General features: G+C 36.7%; 1 protein-coding gene across 1 annotated transcript in view; it reads right to left on the bottom strand.

The window, feature by feature from the left end:
• Positions 1–9,162: 9,162 nt before the first annotated feature.
• Positions 9,163–19,627, bottom strand: part of LOC141917601 (fibroblast growth factor 10-like) — a 71,582-nt gene continuing 61,117 nt past the window's right edge. Inside the window, exons 2-3 of the mRNA XM_074810940.1 lie at positions 13,121–13,224; positions 9,163–9,360 (exon numbers count right to left, since the gene is read on the bottom strand). Coding sequence (XP_074667041.1) covers positions 9,163–9,360; positions 13,121–13,224 — 302 coding nt within the window. The remainder of the gene's footprint in view (positions 9,361–13,120; positions 13,225–19,627) is intronic.

Genomic DNA, 19,627 nt, shown 5'->3' with positions numbered 1-19,627 from the left:
GTTTCCCTTACTTCAGTTTGATAATTTTGTTCTTAAACTATCTGTGGTGAAAATAGGGAGCCTTTTCTATTTGCAGAATCTTTTTACATATGTATATATTTCAGGATAGTTACCATGGCTCCTCTCAAGCATTGAGCATTCTTCAACATAACAGAATAGCCCAACTGAACAGGTATCAAAATCAACACCAAGTTTTGACTGGTCTCAACATAGTTGAAGAACTAATCTGATGGTTCTGGAAATAGAACAGCTTTCTCAGTAGTAGGTGTTCTACCTCAAAGTCAGATGAGGCCAGCTATACAGGGTGATATGGAAATGCTATCTGATGGTCACAAGCATTGTGGCTTTTGAGAAGAGCTCAGCCTCTAGAAATATCAATCCAGGATTATTTTGCAGAATTTGTTACTGGATACCTCTTTCATTGCAGTTTGATTTAGTAGTTTAATATAAACATTTTGGGCAGAAATGTTTAAATATTTCTAACATGGCACCATAGTATCTTGGTTTTCTTGGACACAGATATTACATGTAAAGTGGAAGCTGAGGATCTGACTTTCTGGGGTGTGTTGTATGTACCATGTCTATGTTTCACAAGTGACTTGCATATATACAGTCAGTCTGAATGGAGCTGGGCATGCCCAGCTACTGCAGTACTGCTTATGTGTTGATCAGCATAAGAATGGTGGCTAGATGGGCATTTTTTTGGAAGTCTGCAAGCCAAAATGAAATTACTGACATGCTAAATAAAGTATGAGAAGAGTGATATTGTGCCAGACTAAAAATTGTCCTCTAAAATGTTCTGTTTCCAACAGTGAGCATAAAAGTGTGACAAGAGGGATGAGCAGAAGAATGGAGTAATTTTATAGTATTTCCTTAAAGTACACTTCCAAAGTCGAGCACTGAGAACCTAAAGTACTTCCTGGGCCAAAACCTGGTGTCTTGTATTAATAGTCCTCAGTGGACAAGCTGAGACAACTGTCTGAAGCTCACTGAAGTCTTTTTTTTGGCAAAATATATCGCAAGTATAGGGAAAATCTGTTATACGTAACGCTTAACCCCAAGCAGAATACCTGTCACATAAGTGCTGAGGAGTAGTCTGCTCTTACATCTGGTCCCATGTGTCACAGGCAGTTTTCAGCAGTGGTTGTGCTTGCAGGGTTCCACCTGACATTTTTCACTTGATTTCTCCCCACCTCCCCAAGTGAATTTTAATCCTTAGTTCTCAGTATATCTAAGACTTGGTGTTAGAACCTCATGCTGTATTGCATTTCAGGTGCAATGAGGAAAATCTGTATTTGTTTCAGGACTCAGACAGTAAGTCCAGGGAAAATGTTACAAGAGTGAAAGGGAAGAAACACATTAGTGACAGGTGACTTAAACTCGGTTGCTGTCACTTTCTGACTCTGAATAGAATTTGCCTCCCATTCTACATCTGTATGTGTAATCAGTCAAGTTTGTTGTGGCTAATGTGGAGAATGGTTAAGACACTAGAGTAGTCAGGGGATCAAAGGGCCTACCACTGATTCTGGATAGTTGACTTGCTCAGTCTGGAGGCCCAGGCATTCATTTACAACTTGATGGTGGCTTTCAGTATGAATATAGGCTGAACCTTGCTGCAGGATTTTCTATCGAAGTGCTTTAACTGTCCTGACACTGCACCTTCCCACTGCACCTCCCAGTTACCATAGAAATGTAATAATTGCAGCTATCGGCAAGACTTTTCTCTCCCACTATATCATTGACCTCAGAGCATTTAATAAGCAATCGGTTAAATAAATGAGAGACATAAGATTTAATTCATTCAGGTAAAGGATAAAGTACTCATTTAATAGGATAAGCAGAGCCATATCTCTTCTAAAGCTTGAATCTTTTAGCTTACTCCATATTTAAGTGACCATAAACTGTATGCTATATCAGTAGTACTCAGTAAGTCAAATTGGCTGACTATAAGGAAGAGAGAGGCTGACCCTTTTCCAAGACTGCTGATATCTCTGTTCTATTGCATCACTGAAATAAGATCCAAAGACCAGCATAGGTAATATATTGGCTACTGGTTAAGAAAAGCACTGAAGACTGTAAATAACAATAATGATATTGTATCCTTTTGTTCTGTTGCCCTCTCCTTGAGTAAACCATGGAAAGGGAAAGAAGGAGCAAAATAAATTTTCATTTGCAATGTATCTTGTGCATGGTGGTTGTTATAAAAGCTGAGCTATCCTCTCAATGTATATTTAACTTTTGAACCTAATTTGCATTTTTACTATTAAGTATATGGGTAGTTTCAGGGGAGCCAAGGGTTATCAAAACAATACAGAATCACTGGATCTCTGTGTCATGTTCTACATGAAACCAGAAATGAGTCTTATGTTTGTGGCATTAATGACAGCATACTGCAGATACCAGTCCTGCAGGCTCCTTCAGTGAACTATTTATGAATCTTGTTGTTTGGGGGCATCAGTATATGCAAAAGAAGGAAGAAATCATAGGAAGTTACCATAACTGGACAAGAAATATGCTGCATGTACTAGTGTAAGAGTAAACTGAAAACTATCTTTTTTCAAAAAGATTAAATGAAGATTGTGGGGTTTTTTGAGCTGGGAAAAAAAGAAACTACATTTTCACATTTTTAGTGCAAAATTTAAAATGCCTCATGTGAATACTTATGCTGTGAATTTTATTTACACCTAATAATGCCTTCATTTTTTGTTTTGATTTGTTAGAAATATTGCTGGAAAGGTCCCAGCCTATTGGCCTCAACATCTAGAAAGTGCTTACTGAGTTTTTTCAAGATTCTACTGTTCCTGGACAAGTCTTTCTATAACTGAGTAAAAATAAAATAGTTTTTTCAAGTAGTCAATTGTATCTGAAGCATACTGATATCGATAATGGAAGACCACGCTCAAAACATTTTGATTGTCCTGAATGGATTATTCCAGCACAATTTGGGAAGTATGTTAAATTGTATGTATAGGCTCCTGATAAGGCAGTTCCTTTTCTGGGTGCTGTCTCAACTTAAAAAGAAAAGAGATAAAAGAGAAAGCTAAAGTGCTCAACAGTTTTGTGATGTACATTTTGGAAATATGGGGACAATGTGAGACTTCAAGAATATTTCCAATGCAAGAAAGCATGCAAATTAGCTGGGCATCATGGAAATAATGGATAAATGAATTGGGGAGAATGTTTTGCAGCTGCCATATTTCATCCCACTCAGACACGCCTCACTGAATAAGACAGGTTCTTCCATGTACAACATTAAATGTAATCTGGTTTTCAACTATTTATAGATAGATGAAAAGTGCAGATTTGGATGTAGACCAGTGTTCGGCCTTTTCCCAGACTTCAGTTAGCAGATGAAAGGGTTAAAAGCTCATTGAGCAATTAGTAAAACAGTTTCATCATAAAAAAAAATATTTAAAAATCATATAACATCCTTTAAACCAAGCCACAAAATAATTTGGATGGTGAAATAGTACACCTGGAACTTGAATGAATGGCTATGACAAAGATACACACACTTTACATTTCAACAGTAATAAAGAACTGGCAATATCTTGATTCTTCATTTGTTACATTATCTCAAGATAAATAGAGTCTGAGCTCTGATATAAATATAGACTCTGCTTTTTCCACTATGGTATATGGAACGGTCCGATGAAACCACAGTTAATGTCTCAACCATCCGGTAAAGAACTTTGGCAGAGGAAATGGTTTCTGTGGAAACGCCGGGGCTGTGCAGGTAATGGCAGGGAGGCACGGCAAGGGGAGGGGGTCCCGCAGAGGTGGGACCACACTTTTCTGGGGCTGAACTTCCCTATCTTGAGTGACTCTGCGAAGAGCCAATAGAGAAGCCGTTTTCACAAAAGGTCAAACAAGGGTCACAGCTGCAGGGAGGGGGAGTAACTCCCCAACAACCCCACCGACTCATTTCCAGAAGAATCCGAAGGTACAAACTGCGCATGTACCAAAAGCAAGGAGAATTCTAGAAGCACAAACTGCGCATGATGCCTAATTAGCCTAACGAGTCCAAGTGCCCACCCGGAGGAGGGGCAAGGAATTATAAAAGGACACAAGTCAAAGCCCCGCGCGGCTGTGCCCCTCCAGAACTGGACCCCTGGGGTGGCTGGACCAACGCTGGAGCCAGGACCGGTGAAATCTTCCTTTTCGTCTTTCTCTCTCTCTCTTTTCCTCTCTCCCCTTTTCTCTCCTGTTCTTATTCTGTATGCCCGCGTATAAGGCAAGGCTTGTCGGGCGGGGCACGTTTAAGGCTTATCGGGGCATGTTATAAGATCTGCCCCTAGTCGGTGTAAGTTTAATGCCGGTTGCAGGGGATGCAAAGATTACTGACAAAGTTTCATGCCAATTATCTGTTGTGAGCGAATAAAAATTGAGTTGTGTGAACTGAAGAATCCTTGGTGTCGTTTCACCTTAATCCTGACCTGGGAATTGGCGAATCTGAGTCATTGTCCTGAGAAACTGGGACATGACAGTATATTATCTATATACTATCAGTGCCCTAAGTATTTTGCACAGAACTATAGAGTGGGGTACTTCCTGTGCTTTTTTTCAGGTATTTCAATTCTCATAGGCTCATATTTGGACAATGGTCTGATAAGACATGTATTTCTGATATGACCACCAGTGTATCCATTTATTCAATTGCATGAGTTAGTATTTTGCATTAGTGATGCCACTGTATACAGTTTTATTAAAGGTCCAGGTGAGGAATTTCAGGAGTGCAAATTCTCTTCATTTATACTGTAGTAACTTAGAGATCAGTGCTCCCTAATCAGTTACTTGAGGCTTAATTGTGGTTTCTCTATTTTGCCTTTCACAGTAGCATATTTTCTTTACATTTTTGGGGTGGGTGAAGGACATACTACATATTTTTTTTCTGGAGTTAGTGAGTGAAAAGGCATCAGTCAGGTATCTGAGATTCACTGTGCTTCATTAGAAAATGGCAGTCCCAAAATTTAGACCAAGAAAGCTCCTGTATAGTTAAACATGATGTTCAAATATTTTTGAACAGGTAAGCATAACTATAAATCATAATCTGATTGGTCCAAAATCAGTTAATTTTTAATATTCTGTGTCTTGCCTATAATGCTATGGGAAACATAACAGACATATGTAAAAAGAAGTTATTTGCACTGAAATCGTTTCAATGAACTTTTTCTCAAAACACCATCAGTAATCATACATTGACTGCAGCAGAAAATGTGCTTGTGTTGTATTTCCCCAATTCAATAGGAAATTAGGAGGTTAAAATCTACTTTAGGAGAGTAAATAATGATACTTGATACCTCAAAAGAGGAGCTGTTTTCCTGCATTAGCTTCAAGATCACTCCTTGAAGCAGTTACGACTGTGTGGGGAAAAAAAAAAAAATCAGTTTCATCAGGGGCATGAATTATGAAGTTGTGCTCCTACACTTGTATTACTGAAGCTTACTGACATTTAGTGAGCTTTATAATCTGAAATGTCTTGAATGAAGTCTTATATAAAATTTAACTAGTTTTCCATATCTAAAGTTTACTTTTAAAATGTGAATGCATTCTTTTTCCTAAACCCCTTCACTCTTTCACCAAATGCGCTTGTTTTAAATTCATTGCTTTTTTCACTGCATAAACCATGTGGATCTGAATATTTACAGGAAGAATCTAAAGCATTTGGTTGTTATGAGTGTGGAGATAGCTGACTGATACATGCAAAAAATTAAAGAAACTTACAAATGTTCAAGTGGGGTTTTTTGTTTGTTTATTTGTGTTTGGTTTGGGGCTATACAGCATCAAACCACATCCTGCAGTACAACAGATCTTTTCCCTATTTATTTTTATTGTGCAGTACCATTTCAGGTTAATCACAGAATCGTCTAGGTTGGAAAAGACCTTGAAGACCATCCAGTCCAACCATTAGTCTAACATTGACAGTTCTCAACTACACCATATCCCTCAGCGCTATGTCAACCTGACTCTTAAACACCTCCAGGGATGGGGACTCCACCACTGCCCTGGACAGCCCATTCCAACGCCTAACAACCCCTTCTGTAAAGAAATGTTTCCTAATATCCAGTCTAAACCTTCCCTGGTGCAACTTGAGGCCATTACCTCTTGTCCTATCGCTTATTACTTGGTTAAAGAGACTCATCCCCAGCTCTCTGCACCCTCCTTTCAGGTAGCTGTAGAGGGCAATGAGGTCTCCCCTCAGCCTCCTCTTCTCCAGACTAAACAACCCCAGTTCCCTCAGCCGCTCCCCATCAGACCTGTGCTCCAGACCCTTCACCAGCTTCGTTGCCCTTCTCTGGACACGCTCGAGTCATTCAATGTCCTTTTTGTAGTGAGGGGCCCAAAACTGAACACAGTCATCGAGGTGCGGCCTCACCAGAGCTGAGTACAGGGGCAAGATCCCTTCCCTGTCCCTGCTGGCCACGCTATTTCTGATACAAGCCAGGATGCCATTGGCCTTCTTGGCCACCTGGGCACACTGCTGGCTCATGTTCAGCCGGCTGTCAATCAACACCCCCAGGTCCCTCTCTGACTGGCAGCTCTCCAGCCACTCCTCCCCAAGCCTGTAGCGCTGCTGGGGGTTGTTGTGGCCAATCATGCAGGAATCATTGATTCCTTCAAGGAATTTTTTTGGCTGTTTCACTGCTATTCATGTCACAAATAGCTCCTGACTCACTTTCAAAAAGTGATATTTCCTGGTTTTGGCCTCTGAGCAGCATGGTGTTTTGAGTACTGTGATAATGTTTATGCATGATTTTTTTCCTCTGACCAACTCCTCTAGGTAATTCTGTCAGAAGAGAACTTCATTTGTACCCTAAAATGTTCTTTAAGTGGTCATTCAATACTGCATTTGTCCAATCTTGTGTTGAATGTTCAGTGTGGGTGGTCCATTATGTCTTGTCAGCTTTAATTATCAATTACAAATTTTAAACAACAGAAACTTGCTTTTATCATGGTAGTTAAGTTTTACTGTGACTTCCAATTACATTTAAAATCTGAAATTCTTATTTCCCTTTCTAGAATCTTATTTGTGAAGAAGCAAGATAAAGTACCATGAAATATAATGTTAGCTATCAGCTAAAATGTCTCTCAAATGACTTCCTGGTTATAAAACAGGACAGGAAATACAATCTGACCATTTTTGTATTTAATGGGAAAGTTGTTATTTTTTGCTTTTTTAAAGACAGCTAATATTTAAATAACAGATTAAGATTGAAGTGCTGGTTAAACACTGATTTAAATAAGTTATAGAAGATTCCAACACCACCTGCCTTTATAGAGGTTAAACATTCTCAAAAAGACACAGTAAGCAAGGCTCTCCTTTGTGCCAAAATACAGTTTTCAAACAATAAAAATAAAACCTTTTTCACAACAAGAAATATTGAAGATAAAACTGCAGCATCAATATAATCTCATCCTTAAACTATTTAGAACAAAATAATATTATACTAGTTTTGTTTCTTACTACAGATGCTGCAAAGGTTTATTTATTTATTTAGTGGAATAAAATGTGAAGACAGTGGTACAAACTGTTTGATGTACTGTTTTCTATTTATCTGCTCTAACAAAATGAATTTCAATATGGTTACATTGGTGAGCTATCCAGAGCTCTCTAAAATTAAAGCAAAGCGTAAAATAAACCTTATGTACCTTTAATTGAACAGACTTCATATTATGCTTAACTTTGTTATACTGCAGTTGCTCAAGTTAAGCCATGGGACTAGTAACACATCATAAAAAATGTGCTGGATATTATATATTTTGAGCCTTCGGTTACTGTGATGGATATGAAAGGCATGCTAAAGCTGGATACCAGCACGGCATTTTGGTTAGCTCTCATATATAATATACATGTGAGTAATAATCTCTGATAAATGCATGAGCATGGTTTTGGATCTCCTATCCCTCAGTCCTTACTTGGGTATTGTTCCTACTATATGCCTGTGATTCTACAAGCTGGTAACAAGGGCAACTGTGCTGAATGGGCATATTAACTGAATAAGGAATGCAGAACTGTGTTGCCTTCTTACTTACCTTTTAGAGGCCAAGTTTTACACTGGGGAATTACATGCTGTTTAATTTTAATGTTTGCAATCTTAGTGGCTGTCCACATCTAGGTTCCAGCCCAATGCTTGCTGCAGAATATTGCACTGACTGCAATGCATTAGATATTAGTTCCAACTTGAAATCAAAGTCAGATGAATATACACACAGATGCACTGACACCCAAGTACAGATGTAGCCCCTTCTCTCAATTTCAAAATAGCAGAAAGACCCCTTGAACAAAGTATTTCTTGAAGTTTGTTCTTGAGTGCTGATAAGTAAAAAAACCCTCTCCAACATAGACACCTAATACCATAAATCCAAGCACTGCTTGTTTGGTCATTCTGCTTAAGTGCAAGACAGTTCAGGAAAAAAATGGATTATACACATTAAATTCTGTCTTTAAAGCCTTGTCTAATACCTATTCTCAGAGGTTTTGGCATTTTAACCTATCAACCTCTGTGTGAAGTACTGAGAAGGGAAAATAACAAAGAAGCAAATGAGGAAAACATTTCAAATCAAAAAGATATTTAACATCCTATTAAATAAATAACTTAGAAATAAAAAGGAATGAAGTTGGAACATACAAGTAAACTATACTGTTTGTTTTGTTCGAACAGTTTTACACTACTTTTCGTATATTCCTTAATTCTTCTACAAGGCTTCTCCAGAAATGTTATTATTTGTGCATGTGATCCAAGTGCTTCCAGTAAATGCTGATGTGTCTAATTGTTCATTGGATCATTAGGCTTGAATAAGCAATTAAGGTCTTTAAGTTAGTATTCTATAAATAACCTTCCCCATGAAGATCATTCAACAGATTGTCTCAAGTTCCTTAAATTCTGTTGCAGAGATTAAAAAAAAAATTGTTCACACTGGCAATAACTTCCATCCCATTTGATCCAGCTTGTATCTTGATTATAAGATATGATACTGAACTAAATAAAAGTATTTCATGTGCCAGCAATGAGTACAAAACCTTCAAAGGCTTCCCCTGCTCTCTTTTCAAACAACCAGATGTCTGTACTATTTCACTGCATTTACCCTTCAAGAGGATTACCAAATATTCTTGACATAAGAACCTTTGTTTCAACTGCATTGATAAAATAGTTTCTTCATCTATGGCATTACTACCATTGGAAGAAAGTGAGCTGAAGTATTTTTCCTTCTTGTTTTCTGTCCTCTCTTTGTGGCTCCCCTTCCATTCAGGGCCACAAACATTTGTTTTCCATTGTGCTTCCAATTTAAGGATGCATATGTGTTATATCCATTTTCTTCTATTCTTTCCTTCAATTTGCAATCACTGTTAAACTCCTTCTGTTAAAAGAAGAAAATAAATGCACAAATTCAGAATAAATATAATCTTTCAGAGTTGCAGCATACTGAAGGTAAATAATTTCTAAAAATGTTTTGGAAGATTTGAGTGTTCTGTATGTAATGCCATTTTAGGAGTCTACAGTTTATTTTAAATAAAAGTTTCACTGTGTCCATAGCACTTAAAGCAGCATCAGTTAGACTGCAAAAAGTGAAACCGACAAAAGACATGATCAATTATTCGGTGCATAATTATAGCAGTAAAATGATATAATTCATTCACAACCAAAATGAAACTTCCCTGTGTTGGAATATGGCAACAATATTAAATCAAATTCTCAGTTGTAAATTCAAAGTATGAGGTAGCAATCTTGGAATCATTCATCATATTTCAGTTCTAACAAATATAACCCTTAAATATCTTGAACCAGATTATTGATACCATATGTTAAACAAATATGCATGGCATAGGCCTACTTATTTAAAGTAAGATCCTTTACACCACACTGGCTGTGAAAAAGGGCTTTTTTGGATGGGTGCAAATCACTGTTATGCTGCTGTTACAATGGATGTGAGGCCTGTTTACTTTGCTGACCTGAAGTGGGGTTTAGCTTGGAAAAGAATCATATATGATCCTGTATCTTACTAAGTAAACTTGAAAGCAATTTAGTGTAGGGTACCAGGGATGAAGGTTTTCTATTTTAAAAGGATAAACTGTTGTCAGTTTGTTAGAAAGGATAAAAAATACAAGCATGTGGAAGCATGTAGGGGAAGACTTTTTTTGTGTGATGTTAAATGCACTTTTACGCAGATCATCTTCTCTATAATGAAGCCAAGAATGCTTTGTTTTCACAAACAAGTAATTCCTATGTATAAAAAACTAGTTTGATCAAGTTACTTATATTCCATTTAGAAAGCTTTTGAAAGTAGGACACTTACAACATACTTAAATAACAGCCAAAAATTAGCATTTTGTTGTTTCTGCTTTTCAGAAAACAAGATATTATTTTGCAGCTCAGGCAGAAGCATGTCAGAATCTCAGAGTATGATACTAACTACATGTGGCATTTTTAACGTGTCTACAAACAAGATGAGAAATATGTCTGAATAATAAAAAAATTTATGGTACAGATAATTTCAGGGATGTTTTATTGTGATCAAAATCCTTAGATATTCGGCTAATAAAGATATAAAGTATCCACATTAATAAAATGGACATAAGAATATTTTAAAAATGTATTTATCTAGTTTAAAAATTCTAATTTAAATTAATAGGAAATGTTCAGTACTTTGATACAGTAAGAATTTTCAGGTCTATAATTAATATTTTACTTAGTTGCTGCTAAAACTACAGATCACATGCTTATGTTTTTCTAACAGAATTGTGCCTATTCAGACTCAATTTGGCTCCCAAAATGCACTTCAGTTTTGGGATTAGTAGTTAGATGAACAATGACTGTTGGGGAAGACACTATCGAGCGAAGACTCTGCAAAATGACCCTTGATACTGCCTGTATTCACAAAGCTACATACAGATCATTTAACTTGCTGTAATATGCCACCTCCTACTTCAAGGTATTAAGAAGGCAAGTGACCATCACTCAGTTCTAAATTGCAGTAATTTCTCCTATCTATCAGCACCTTATTTTGTCAAAGTAACCAAATAGTGAGTCTTCCTTTGCTCTCTCACTAACTAAAGTCAGTCAAATGGCAACCTATTTGATAAACATAGAAACAGTCTTGACTTGTTTTCCAAAATTCAGAATTGTACTTGAATACAAACTTTTATCTCTATTCTTAGATAATACAGAGAGAACAGATGATGTGATATTGTTAAGAAGTCTTATTGGCAGGGGTCTGAGTGTTAGCTCAGGACTGCTTTGCTCATTTTAAACAAATTTCAGTATAACCCTGCACCAATGTCTATTGTGCACATGCTTAAGAGTGTTTTTAAAATTTTTATTTGTTTTTCATATCCATCTGCAAGCTGTCACACTAGTAATATGAATCTAACTGCAAGTCTTGGGAGGATGGGAAAAATAACAGAAGCATTCTTGAAATCTCTGAAGTATTATGGAACAGGTTTTGATAAGTAATTATGTTGTGATTTTATGTTGTGAATATTGAAATATTATCTCAGCTGGAATAAAAAAAAAGGTTTCCCACATTCATATCCTCCTGTCAACACTATTTCTAATACACTGTGAATTACTGAATCTTATGGCAGCAGTTTCCACTTATGGTACATGAAAGCTGCTTTACCTTCTTTTGTGCACGTATAGGGTTGGAATGAACTCTCGCCACACCAGACGTAGCTAACAACTTGGGTAGGAAAACTTATCTCAGGCTTTGGGATGGATCATCACAAACAACTAAGTTAAACACTGTTCACTGAGAAATGTGAATTGACTATGGTGATTTCTGCTAACACCTTCATCTGTGTCCAGAAGCATACCCATGATCAATGAATGGAGCTTAACTGACAAATGGTAACTTTGTCAGCAACTCAGTATACCCTTATACTTCTCAATGGTGCAGGACTGAGCACCGATCATCCTGTATTTCTGACCAGTATAATTTTAGAAATTAAAATTCACATTTACAGGAGCTTAAGAAACATTTCTCTGTTCTGGTCTTTCCTTGATGTGATTCTTTGACACTGCCCAGGAGTTTAGAAGATCAGAAGTAACCTGATGAACCAGGAGTGACTAGCCACAGTGCAGATGAGGGAGGACAGTTTATATAGTTTGTATGAACTAAACCCACCCCGTAGAAATGCTTCCTTAAAAAAAGAGGCCCAAATGACTTCAACCCCCTTGAGTCTCAGTTGATTCTGCTTGTAGTCTCAGACTGGTGTTACTTCATAATTTTCAGCAGAGGTAGGCTTAGCTACGTTGCATAAGGATAAACCCAGCCCCAGTACCTATCTGTGAAGTGCTCTCTTTAAAGCCTATGGATGTTCTGAATACTGAGCAATCTGAAGACTGGCTCATAACCTTTGCAGATGACTTGAATAATTTTACATTTATGTGGGCTCAAACTCACTGGAACTGGCAAAAGCTGCAAAATTACAAACCAAACCAGATGTAATACCAGAACAATATTTGAACAGTTACTGGCTTTTGTTAGGGTTTGTTTGTTTACTGAAAGTATCAGTAACCCCAAACTTACACAAATACAGAGTATATATGGACAGTTTTCAAATGATATCCAAGTTCTGCTCAGTCAAAACTTATCTGTCTGATGATATATAAGTCTCTGTCTCTCTGTACTGGACATAATCTTGTGTATTAATTAATACAGTCAATTTAAAGCTGGTTACTCTAGAAATCTTCTTGGCAGTTGTAGTTCGATAATTTGGTGCGTTTCCTCCATCAGCTGAAGTTTACAAGATTTTAGGTACACTTTATCCCCCTGGAATTACTGATAAATGTGGCTGTACTGCAGAAAAAACAGGGAAAAATAGCCTTAAAGATTACATTTTGTAGGACCCTCTCCATTGGCCACTACTTAATAAGAAACCTGACTGAAGTAGTAAGCATGATAAATCCCCCAGCAGCTGCTTTGGTATAATATGAGCCTAACAAACACTAGGGAGCTTGTGGAGAGGGGGGCTGCTGGTTTACCACAGGATGAAATTTTGATGAACAGCTCATTTCAGCTCTAATTAGTAGTAATACACAGTCAAGTGGGGTTTTCAGTAGGTAAGAGAGGGAACTGTGCTGACTATTGCAATCCATTTTGAAGATAAAAATATACTTACAGAGCCATAGACTCTTCCTTTCTTGCTCATGGCTAAATAATAGTTGCTTTTAATGGACTTAACTGCCACAACTCCGATTTCTACAGATGTTATCGCCAATATGCCTAAAAAATAAAAATTGAGCTATTTAATCACTTCATTAGAGGATTTTCTTACTATAGAAAAGACAAACCTGGAAAATACTAAACTTCTAATACTCAGAACCAACTGACCAACAAACTTTGGCAACATTCTCCAAATCATTGCAAGAATATACACAAATGTTTCAATTAACATATTTCCTTTGCCAACTCTGCATTTTAAACCCCATAAATACTGAAACAGCTCCACTATTCTTAGCATAGATTTTACTAAAGTATATCAGAAGAGACATCTGAACCACAACATTAAATTAAATCTATAGCATATGTCAATAGAATGTTAGATTTACCCCAGTCTTCAAAAACAGTGGTAAACTATTTATTCCTTGTAGGACAGTTGGATAAACTAAATCCCTTGGTTGCACTGAGCTGATAAAATTAATTTTTGGCAAGTGTGTTGACATTTTGGGATATAGTAAGACTAACCCTAATAGCCACATTATCTTTGTCTTTTGGATATCGGAAACATTTTGCTGTGTTTGTAATAAATATGATTAAGGTTTCTTCTTTAAAACAAACTTAGGGATATTGGGTAGCTTAAGGGGCCAGTAATGGGAGACAGAGCTTTCCATCTCTATATTTTCTGCCCAAGAGCATACTGATTTGGGAGTAGTAGATATTACTACAACTTACATAGTGACTTTAGAGATCCCTTTTCAGCTATTACTAGAATAACTGGATGGCTATGTTGTTTGGGCATCGTGTCTTAATATAGGAGAAATATAGCTCCAACCAAATAGCTCCTAAATGGTTTATCCAGGTAGTATGCCTGGCTCTAACCTTTCTTCTGATTTTTAAAGTAGTAGTAGTCAGAACAATAATCCATCTAACTCAGTGGTCACAACAGGTCTACCACTGGGGAAATTACAGGAGGGGCAAAAGTGTTGAGAAATTTAAAAGAAAAACGTCCTAGACCAAGCCAATAAATAATGTGACAAATAGATCAGCTGGAAAAACATTGATGAGTTGTCAACTCCTTAAAAGAAAAGGAATTGCCTCCTAAATCTGTTCTATGCTTTTTGTCTGAGCAGAGAAGTACTGGAAAATCCGTATGTTTTTTCATTTACTTAAAAATTCCTTATGGTAACCACACACCAACTGAAGCCAACAGTGTAACTTGGTATTCAGTGCTTTTTCTGGAAATGCTGATTTTCTGTCCCTAAAACCTGAGTGCAGTCTGTGGAACCATGTGGACTTTAGTGTGCAGCAAAATGAGGAGGAAGTTTTTTCACTGATTTTTTTTTTAAATGGCTCCTTTATATATGATGCAAAAGCCATTCTGTATGGCCATTATACTGGACTATGCAACTCAGGATTAACAGAGGAGTTGAGGGTGTTACTTGTTCTGTGATTAGAAGTAGAGGTTTGATGGTAGCTGGGCAGTGGCTGTGAAAAAGTAATAGCTGATTTTTATTGGGAAGCAAACCGATGACAGTTTATGCACATGAAAAGAAGAACATCAAACTAAGCAATTTAACATGAAAGACCTCCTTTTATTGTCAAGAAAGGAGAGGTGGCCTTTCCTGGATGCATTTTTAATATATAAATATAATGGGTTTTATATATATATAAAAATTACATACATTTTAATATGAAGATATATAAATTCTAGGGCAATTACCAGAGGCTTCATATTTACATAGCAAGAAGCATTAGGTTGGCCACAGCTACAAGGTCTAGAGTCTTTGCATGATAAAGACTTCAGTGAGAACTGCAAGATAAACAATAGGTCCAGGATCTAGTAAAGTCCTTCAGAAAATGGGTCATATTAAACCAGAAATAATAATTAAAACACCCCATGTTTCTTGTCCAAACCTATAAAGAGCTGAAAGAGGAGGATTATTTTGAATGCCTCAAAATACAAATATTGATATCAAAATGCAAATATAAATGCTGATAGGCACAAATGATCATGTATTATTAAAAACCCCCAACAATTATGAAGCCTTCCAATGTAAGGTTTTTATGGTAAGATTCTTAACTGCAGCATGAAAAATCAGCATTGCTAAGGATGGAGTTGCACATATAAACTAAAAAAACTTCACATGTGCTGTGACAGATCTGAATATCCACTGAGTTTCTTACAGCTGTGTGAGAACATTTCTGTGCTAATCGCCACTCAGGCTTGAAACCCAATGGACTTGAACAGAGTGAAGACACAGTTACATATGATGCTGCAAGTCTGCTACCTGTGAGGGGGTAAGAACAACAGTTCCCAAAATCAGCTCACTTCTTCATCAGTGGTATCCAACTCAGTAGCAGCAAAGGCCCCTCTGATATCTGGAGCTGCCTAACTACTGCCAAGCAGAAAAAGATATGGCCAGTTAGAGAAATGAAAACTCTAAACATAACTTCCATTAGTTGCTTATATGTAATGTTAGCTTGAGAATTAGCACAAGGTGCTTAGGTGGAAATAAGAGGAGCTATAACTTAGAGGAACTCTGTAATCTAGGAAGATCCAGAAAATGTGAGGGAAAGAGTCAGTCAAGACCTATGACCTACTTTTAAGGCTACTTGTCTGCTGTTGCAAAGGAGCCATATATCATTTTCCATATGTAAGATGAAGAGAATTATACTCTCTAATCTCAAGAAAAATTGTGAGGGCTCTTTAATTAGGTCTTGATAGCCAGCGCATATATACTAGTGTCATGCCATTGATACAAGCAGATCAGTGAGTCCATACAAGACAAGGCCTATTATGTATGTATTACTCTCAAAATGTTGTTCATTTTCACAGCCAAAGTTGCTTTCTTGATTTTCTGCAAGAGCATTAATATAGAGCAGTGGTCTTTAATATTTCTCTCCCATGGGTCATCCCCTAAAGTACTTGTTCTTAAAATCACACAATTAAGTGGAGTGCCTTAAGTTATATGGATGACAAGCTATTAGAGGGTAAGAATGTGGTGTGAACACTGCTACAAGCCCACTTCTTTTTACACGAGTGATATGGTCTTTTTGGTATTTTCCATGCCAAAAAGTGATGAGAAGAATTTAGTTAATTTTTTCTACAGAAATCAGTTGCTGTAACTGAACTGTGAAACTAGTAAAACTAGTCTGGGTCTATTTCTAACAACAGCAGTAACAAAAAAAAAAAAGGAAAAGAAGATACTGGCATAACTTTTTCCATTTTTTTTTATGTTGAAATGGATTAAACTGAGTTATATTTTGTCATATTATCCTTGTAACAATAACACCATATTAGACCACTTCACTTGTGAAATTGAGTGCAGCTGAAGGAGAACAGTGCTTAAATAAGAAACTTGCACTGAATTAACTCATTTTAACTGTTTTTCATTTGAATGATGGAGATAGATACACTGCTCTTCAGGACAATACCCAAGTTAAAGCAACAGAAATATTCATATAATTCATGAAAATACAGTAATTTTTTCTGATAAAGTTTAGTCACAATCTCACAGTCCATTATATCCCCAATGGAGCAGATGAAAGGAGGTCATGAGGAGAAATTTTAGTACATTTACATTATATACCACAGTAACTAGCTAGATTATACCTATGTATAGGTATACCTAGGTATAGGTATACAGCCAAATGTAGCTGAATTCTTTGGAATTATTATCGGTTTGATAACCAATGATCCTGGATTTATTCTCACTGAGTGTTTTGTGTATTTGGAAGTTGAAAAGTGTTATATAATTTTCAGTGATAATTTTGCATATCTAACCTCTGCAGTATTTTTTGGGGAAAAGGGGGAATTTTAATAGCTGTTTTTCTATTACCCCTTGGATAACAGGGATCTAATTTGGTACTTATCTACCCTGCTACTATCTGTACACCCCAGAGACTTCACTGGAGTTACATGCTAGTTACAAGCACAGAACTAGCTTTTGTCTAGATTGCAAATTATTCAGCATTATTTACAGATTTTCTCAGGACAACATTCTCTCATGAGTTTGATAGGAATCTTTTCATAGGTGTCAGTGATGTAGACACAAATTTCAGAGGTCAGCATGAGAGCACCAACTCATCTGACATGGATCTACAAGCAAAAGTCATAAGGACTTTCCAAAATATTGAAATAGACTGGATTTAAATCAAATTACTTCGATGTAAGGGTGAAAATACATATTTGCTTATTCTTGAATCATTATTAAATTCAGCAGAAATGTATAAGAAAAGGAAATTGAGACATACAGCATTGACCTGGTTTTGGTTGGGATAGAGTTAATTTTTCTTCTTAGTAGCTAGAATAGTGCTGTGTTTTGGATTCAGTATGGGATTTGGTATGAGAAGAATGTTGATAATAATACACTGATGTTTTCAGTTGTTGCTAAGAGATCAGGGACTTGCCAACTCCTCATGTCCTGCACGTGTGCAGGTGTACAAGAAGCTGGGAGGGAGCAGAGCCAGAGCACCGGACCCAAATTGGCCAATGAAATATCCCATATCATGTAACATCATGCTCAGTATATAGAGAAGGGTCGGCCGGGAAGGAGGGTGTTCTCTCTCACTTCTGGGATTGTGGTTTCAGGATCTTTGTATTTCAGGATTGCTAGCCGGGAACAGGCTAGGTATCAGTGCATTACCTGTTTGTACTTTCTATTATTGTTTTATTTTATTTCAATTATTAAACTGTTTTTATCTCAACCTACGAGTCTCCCTTTACCTCTCCAATTTACGCCCCCATCCCCCAGGCAGGGGAGGGTGGGCTAGCAGCTGCATGGTGTTTGGCTGCCAGCTGGGTTTAAACCATGACAAGCATGAAGCTTAAAACTGTAGTGTTTTCACCATCTAATGAAACAGACTTCTTTGAGGGCACACAAAATTTTGTATTTTCCTCAAGGTTTATATAGTAGAGTCATGGGCTGTGATTGGACTTCTATACTACTGAAATAAAAAACATCATTTCCATGGGCTCTCAAGATTAACTCTGTAAAGTTTCATATTCTTCAAGTGCTGCAGGCTTGGAGGTAAGAGCCTATGTGTAGTTATAGACAATAGAGCTGAAAGGATGACAGACCACTGAGGGTACTCCACTGGCCTTAGTTATGAAAACCATTCTTGACAGATGATTGTTCTCTGACACCTTCAAAAATGAGATTCTATGACCTGGGTAACCTATTCCACTATCTACATTAGAAAGATTTTCTACTATCTAATTTAAATGGCCTTGTTGCAATTTGGGCCCATTAATTCTTGTTTAAACTGTAAAATAACATGAAAAAGATTTTTTTTTTCTTTGCAGAATACTTTTACATATTCAGGAACTATTATCACATCTACCTATCTTACCTACCAACTTCTGCTCTCTATACAAGCCCAGTTTTTCAATGCTTTCCTCAAAGCTTTCAGATTTTCTAGACCTTTGAATGCTTCTGTTCCTTGTCCCCACAGCACGGCTATAATACTCTTATTGAAGTCTTATCAGTGTTGATACATGAAGGAACATTTCATATTTCCTTCAAAGGATTTATGCATACTCATACATTTATGCATACTTCTCTTTTTTCACAGTAATACGATAATACCGATTCATGTTCAATTTGTGATCCACCACCCTTGGATACGTGGAAGAAATGTAAGCAATCATTCCTCATTCTATAGTTGTGAATTTGATTACTCCTAATTTAAATATCATACTTTGCACATTCCCCAGTTAAGTGGCCTCTTGTTTATTTTATCATTTCTCTAATTTGTCAGTGTTGTTTTGCATTCTTATTCCATCCTCCAAAATCCTTGCAACTATTCCAAGTTTCATACTACCTTCAACTTTTATAACCATATTTTCAATTCTTTCATTCACGTTATTAATGAATTTTTTTATTAGGAGATACCTTGAAGAGACTTTTATGGAACTTGATGCCTCTGTTCAGATTGGCAGTGAAAAAATGATAATTCCTGTGTATGGCTTTCCATACTGGTAGACTTTCATTAGTTTCAAAAATCTTTCCCAAATTTATGGTATCTACCGCTTCTCTCCTATACATGAAGATTTTTATCTCATCAAAGATGAAAATTATGTTGGTTTGGTATAACTTCTCTTTGATGAATTTTTTGTTTAATTATCTTTGGTTAATAATTTCTTAGGTGTTTATAATATATATTTTAAAATTACTTTTCCCATATTTTTTCTCAGGATATGCTGACTTGTCTCTAGGTCTTTGGTTTTTTTCCCCTTTTTAAAGAGAGGTATTATATTTACTACTTCCACAGTCATCTGGGGAGTCATTTTTCTCCTCAAGTTTTCAGAATGAATTTCTAGAGGCTTGGCTGACCTATTCAGTAGAGCGAGTAAATTTTATCAAGTAAAAAACAGATAAATCACCGAACTCATTTTCATCTTGTTCTTTTTCTATTCCAACCTATATTAGATTCTCTTTGGAGCTCATGTTTCTTTTCTGTGAAG

Source organism: Strix aluco, chromosome W (genome assembly GCF_031877795.1).
Source record: "Strix aluco isolate bStrAlu1 chromosome W, bStrAlu1.hap1, whole genome shotgun sequence".
Taxonomy (NCBI): domain Eukaryota; kingdom Metazoa; phylum Chordata; class Aves; order Strigiformes; family Strigidae; genus Strix; species Strix aluco.
The sequence above is the reverse complement of the archived record's forward strand: the minus strand, read 5'-3'. Positions and strand labels throughout refer to the sequence as shown.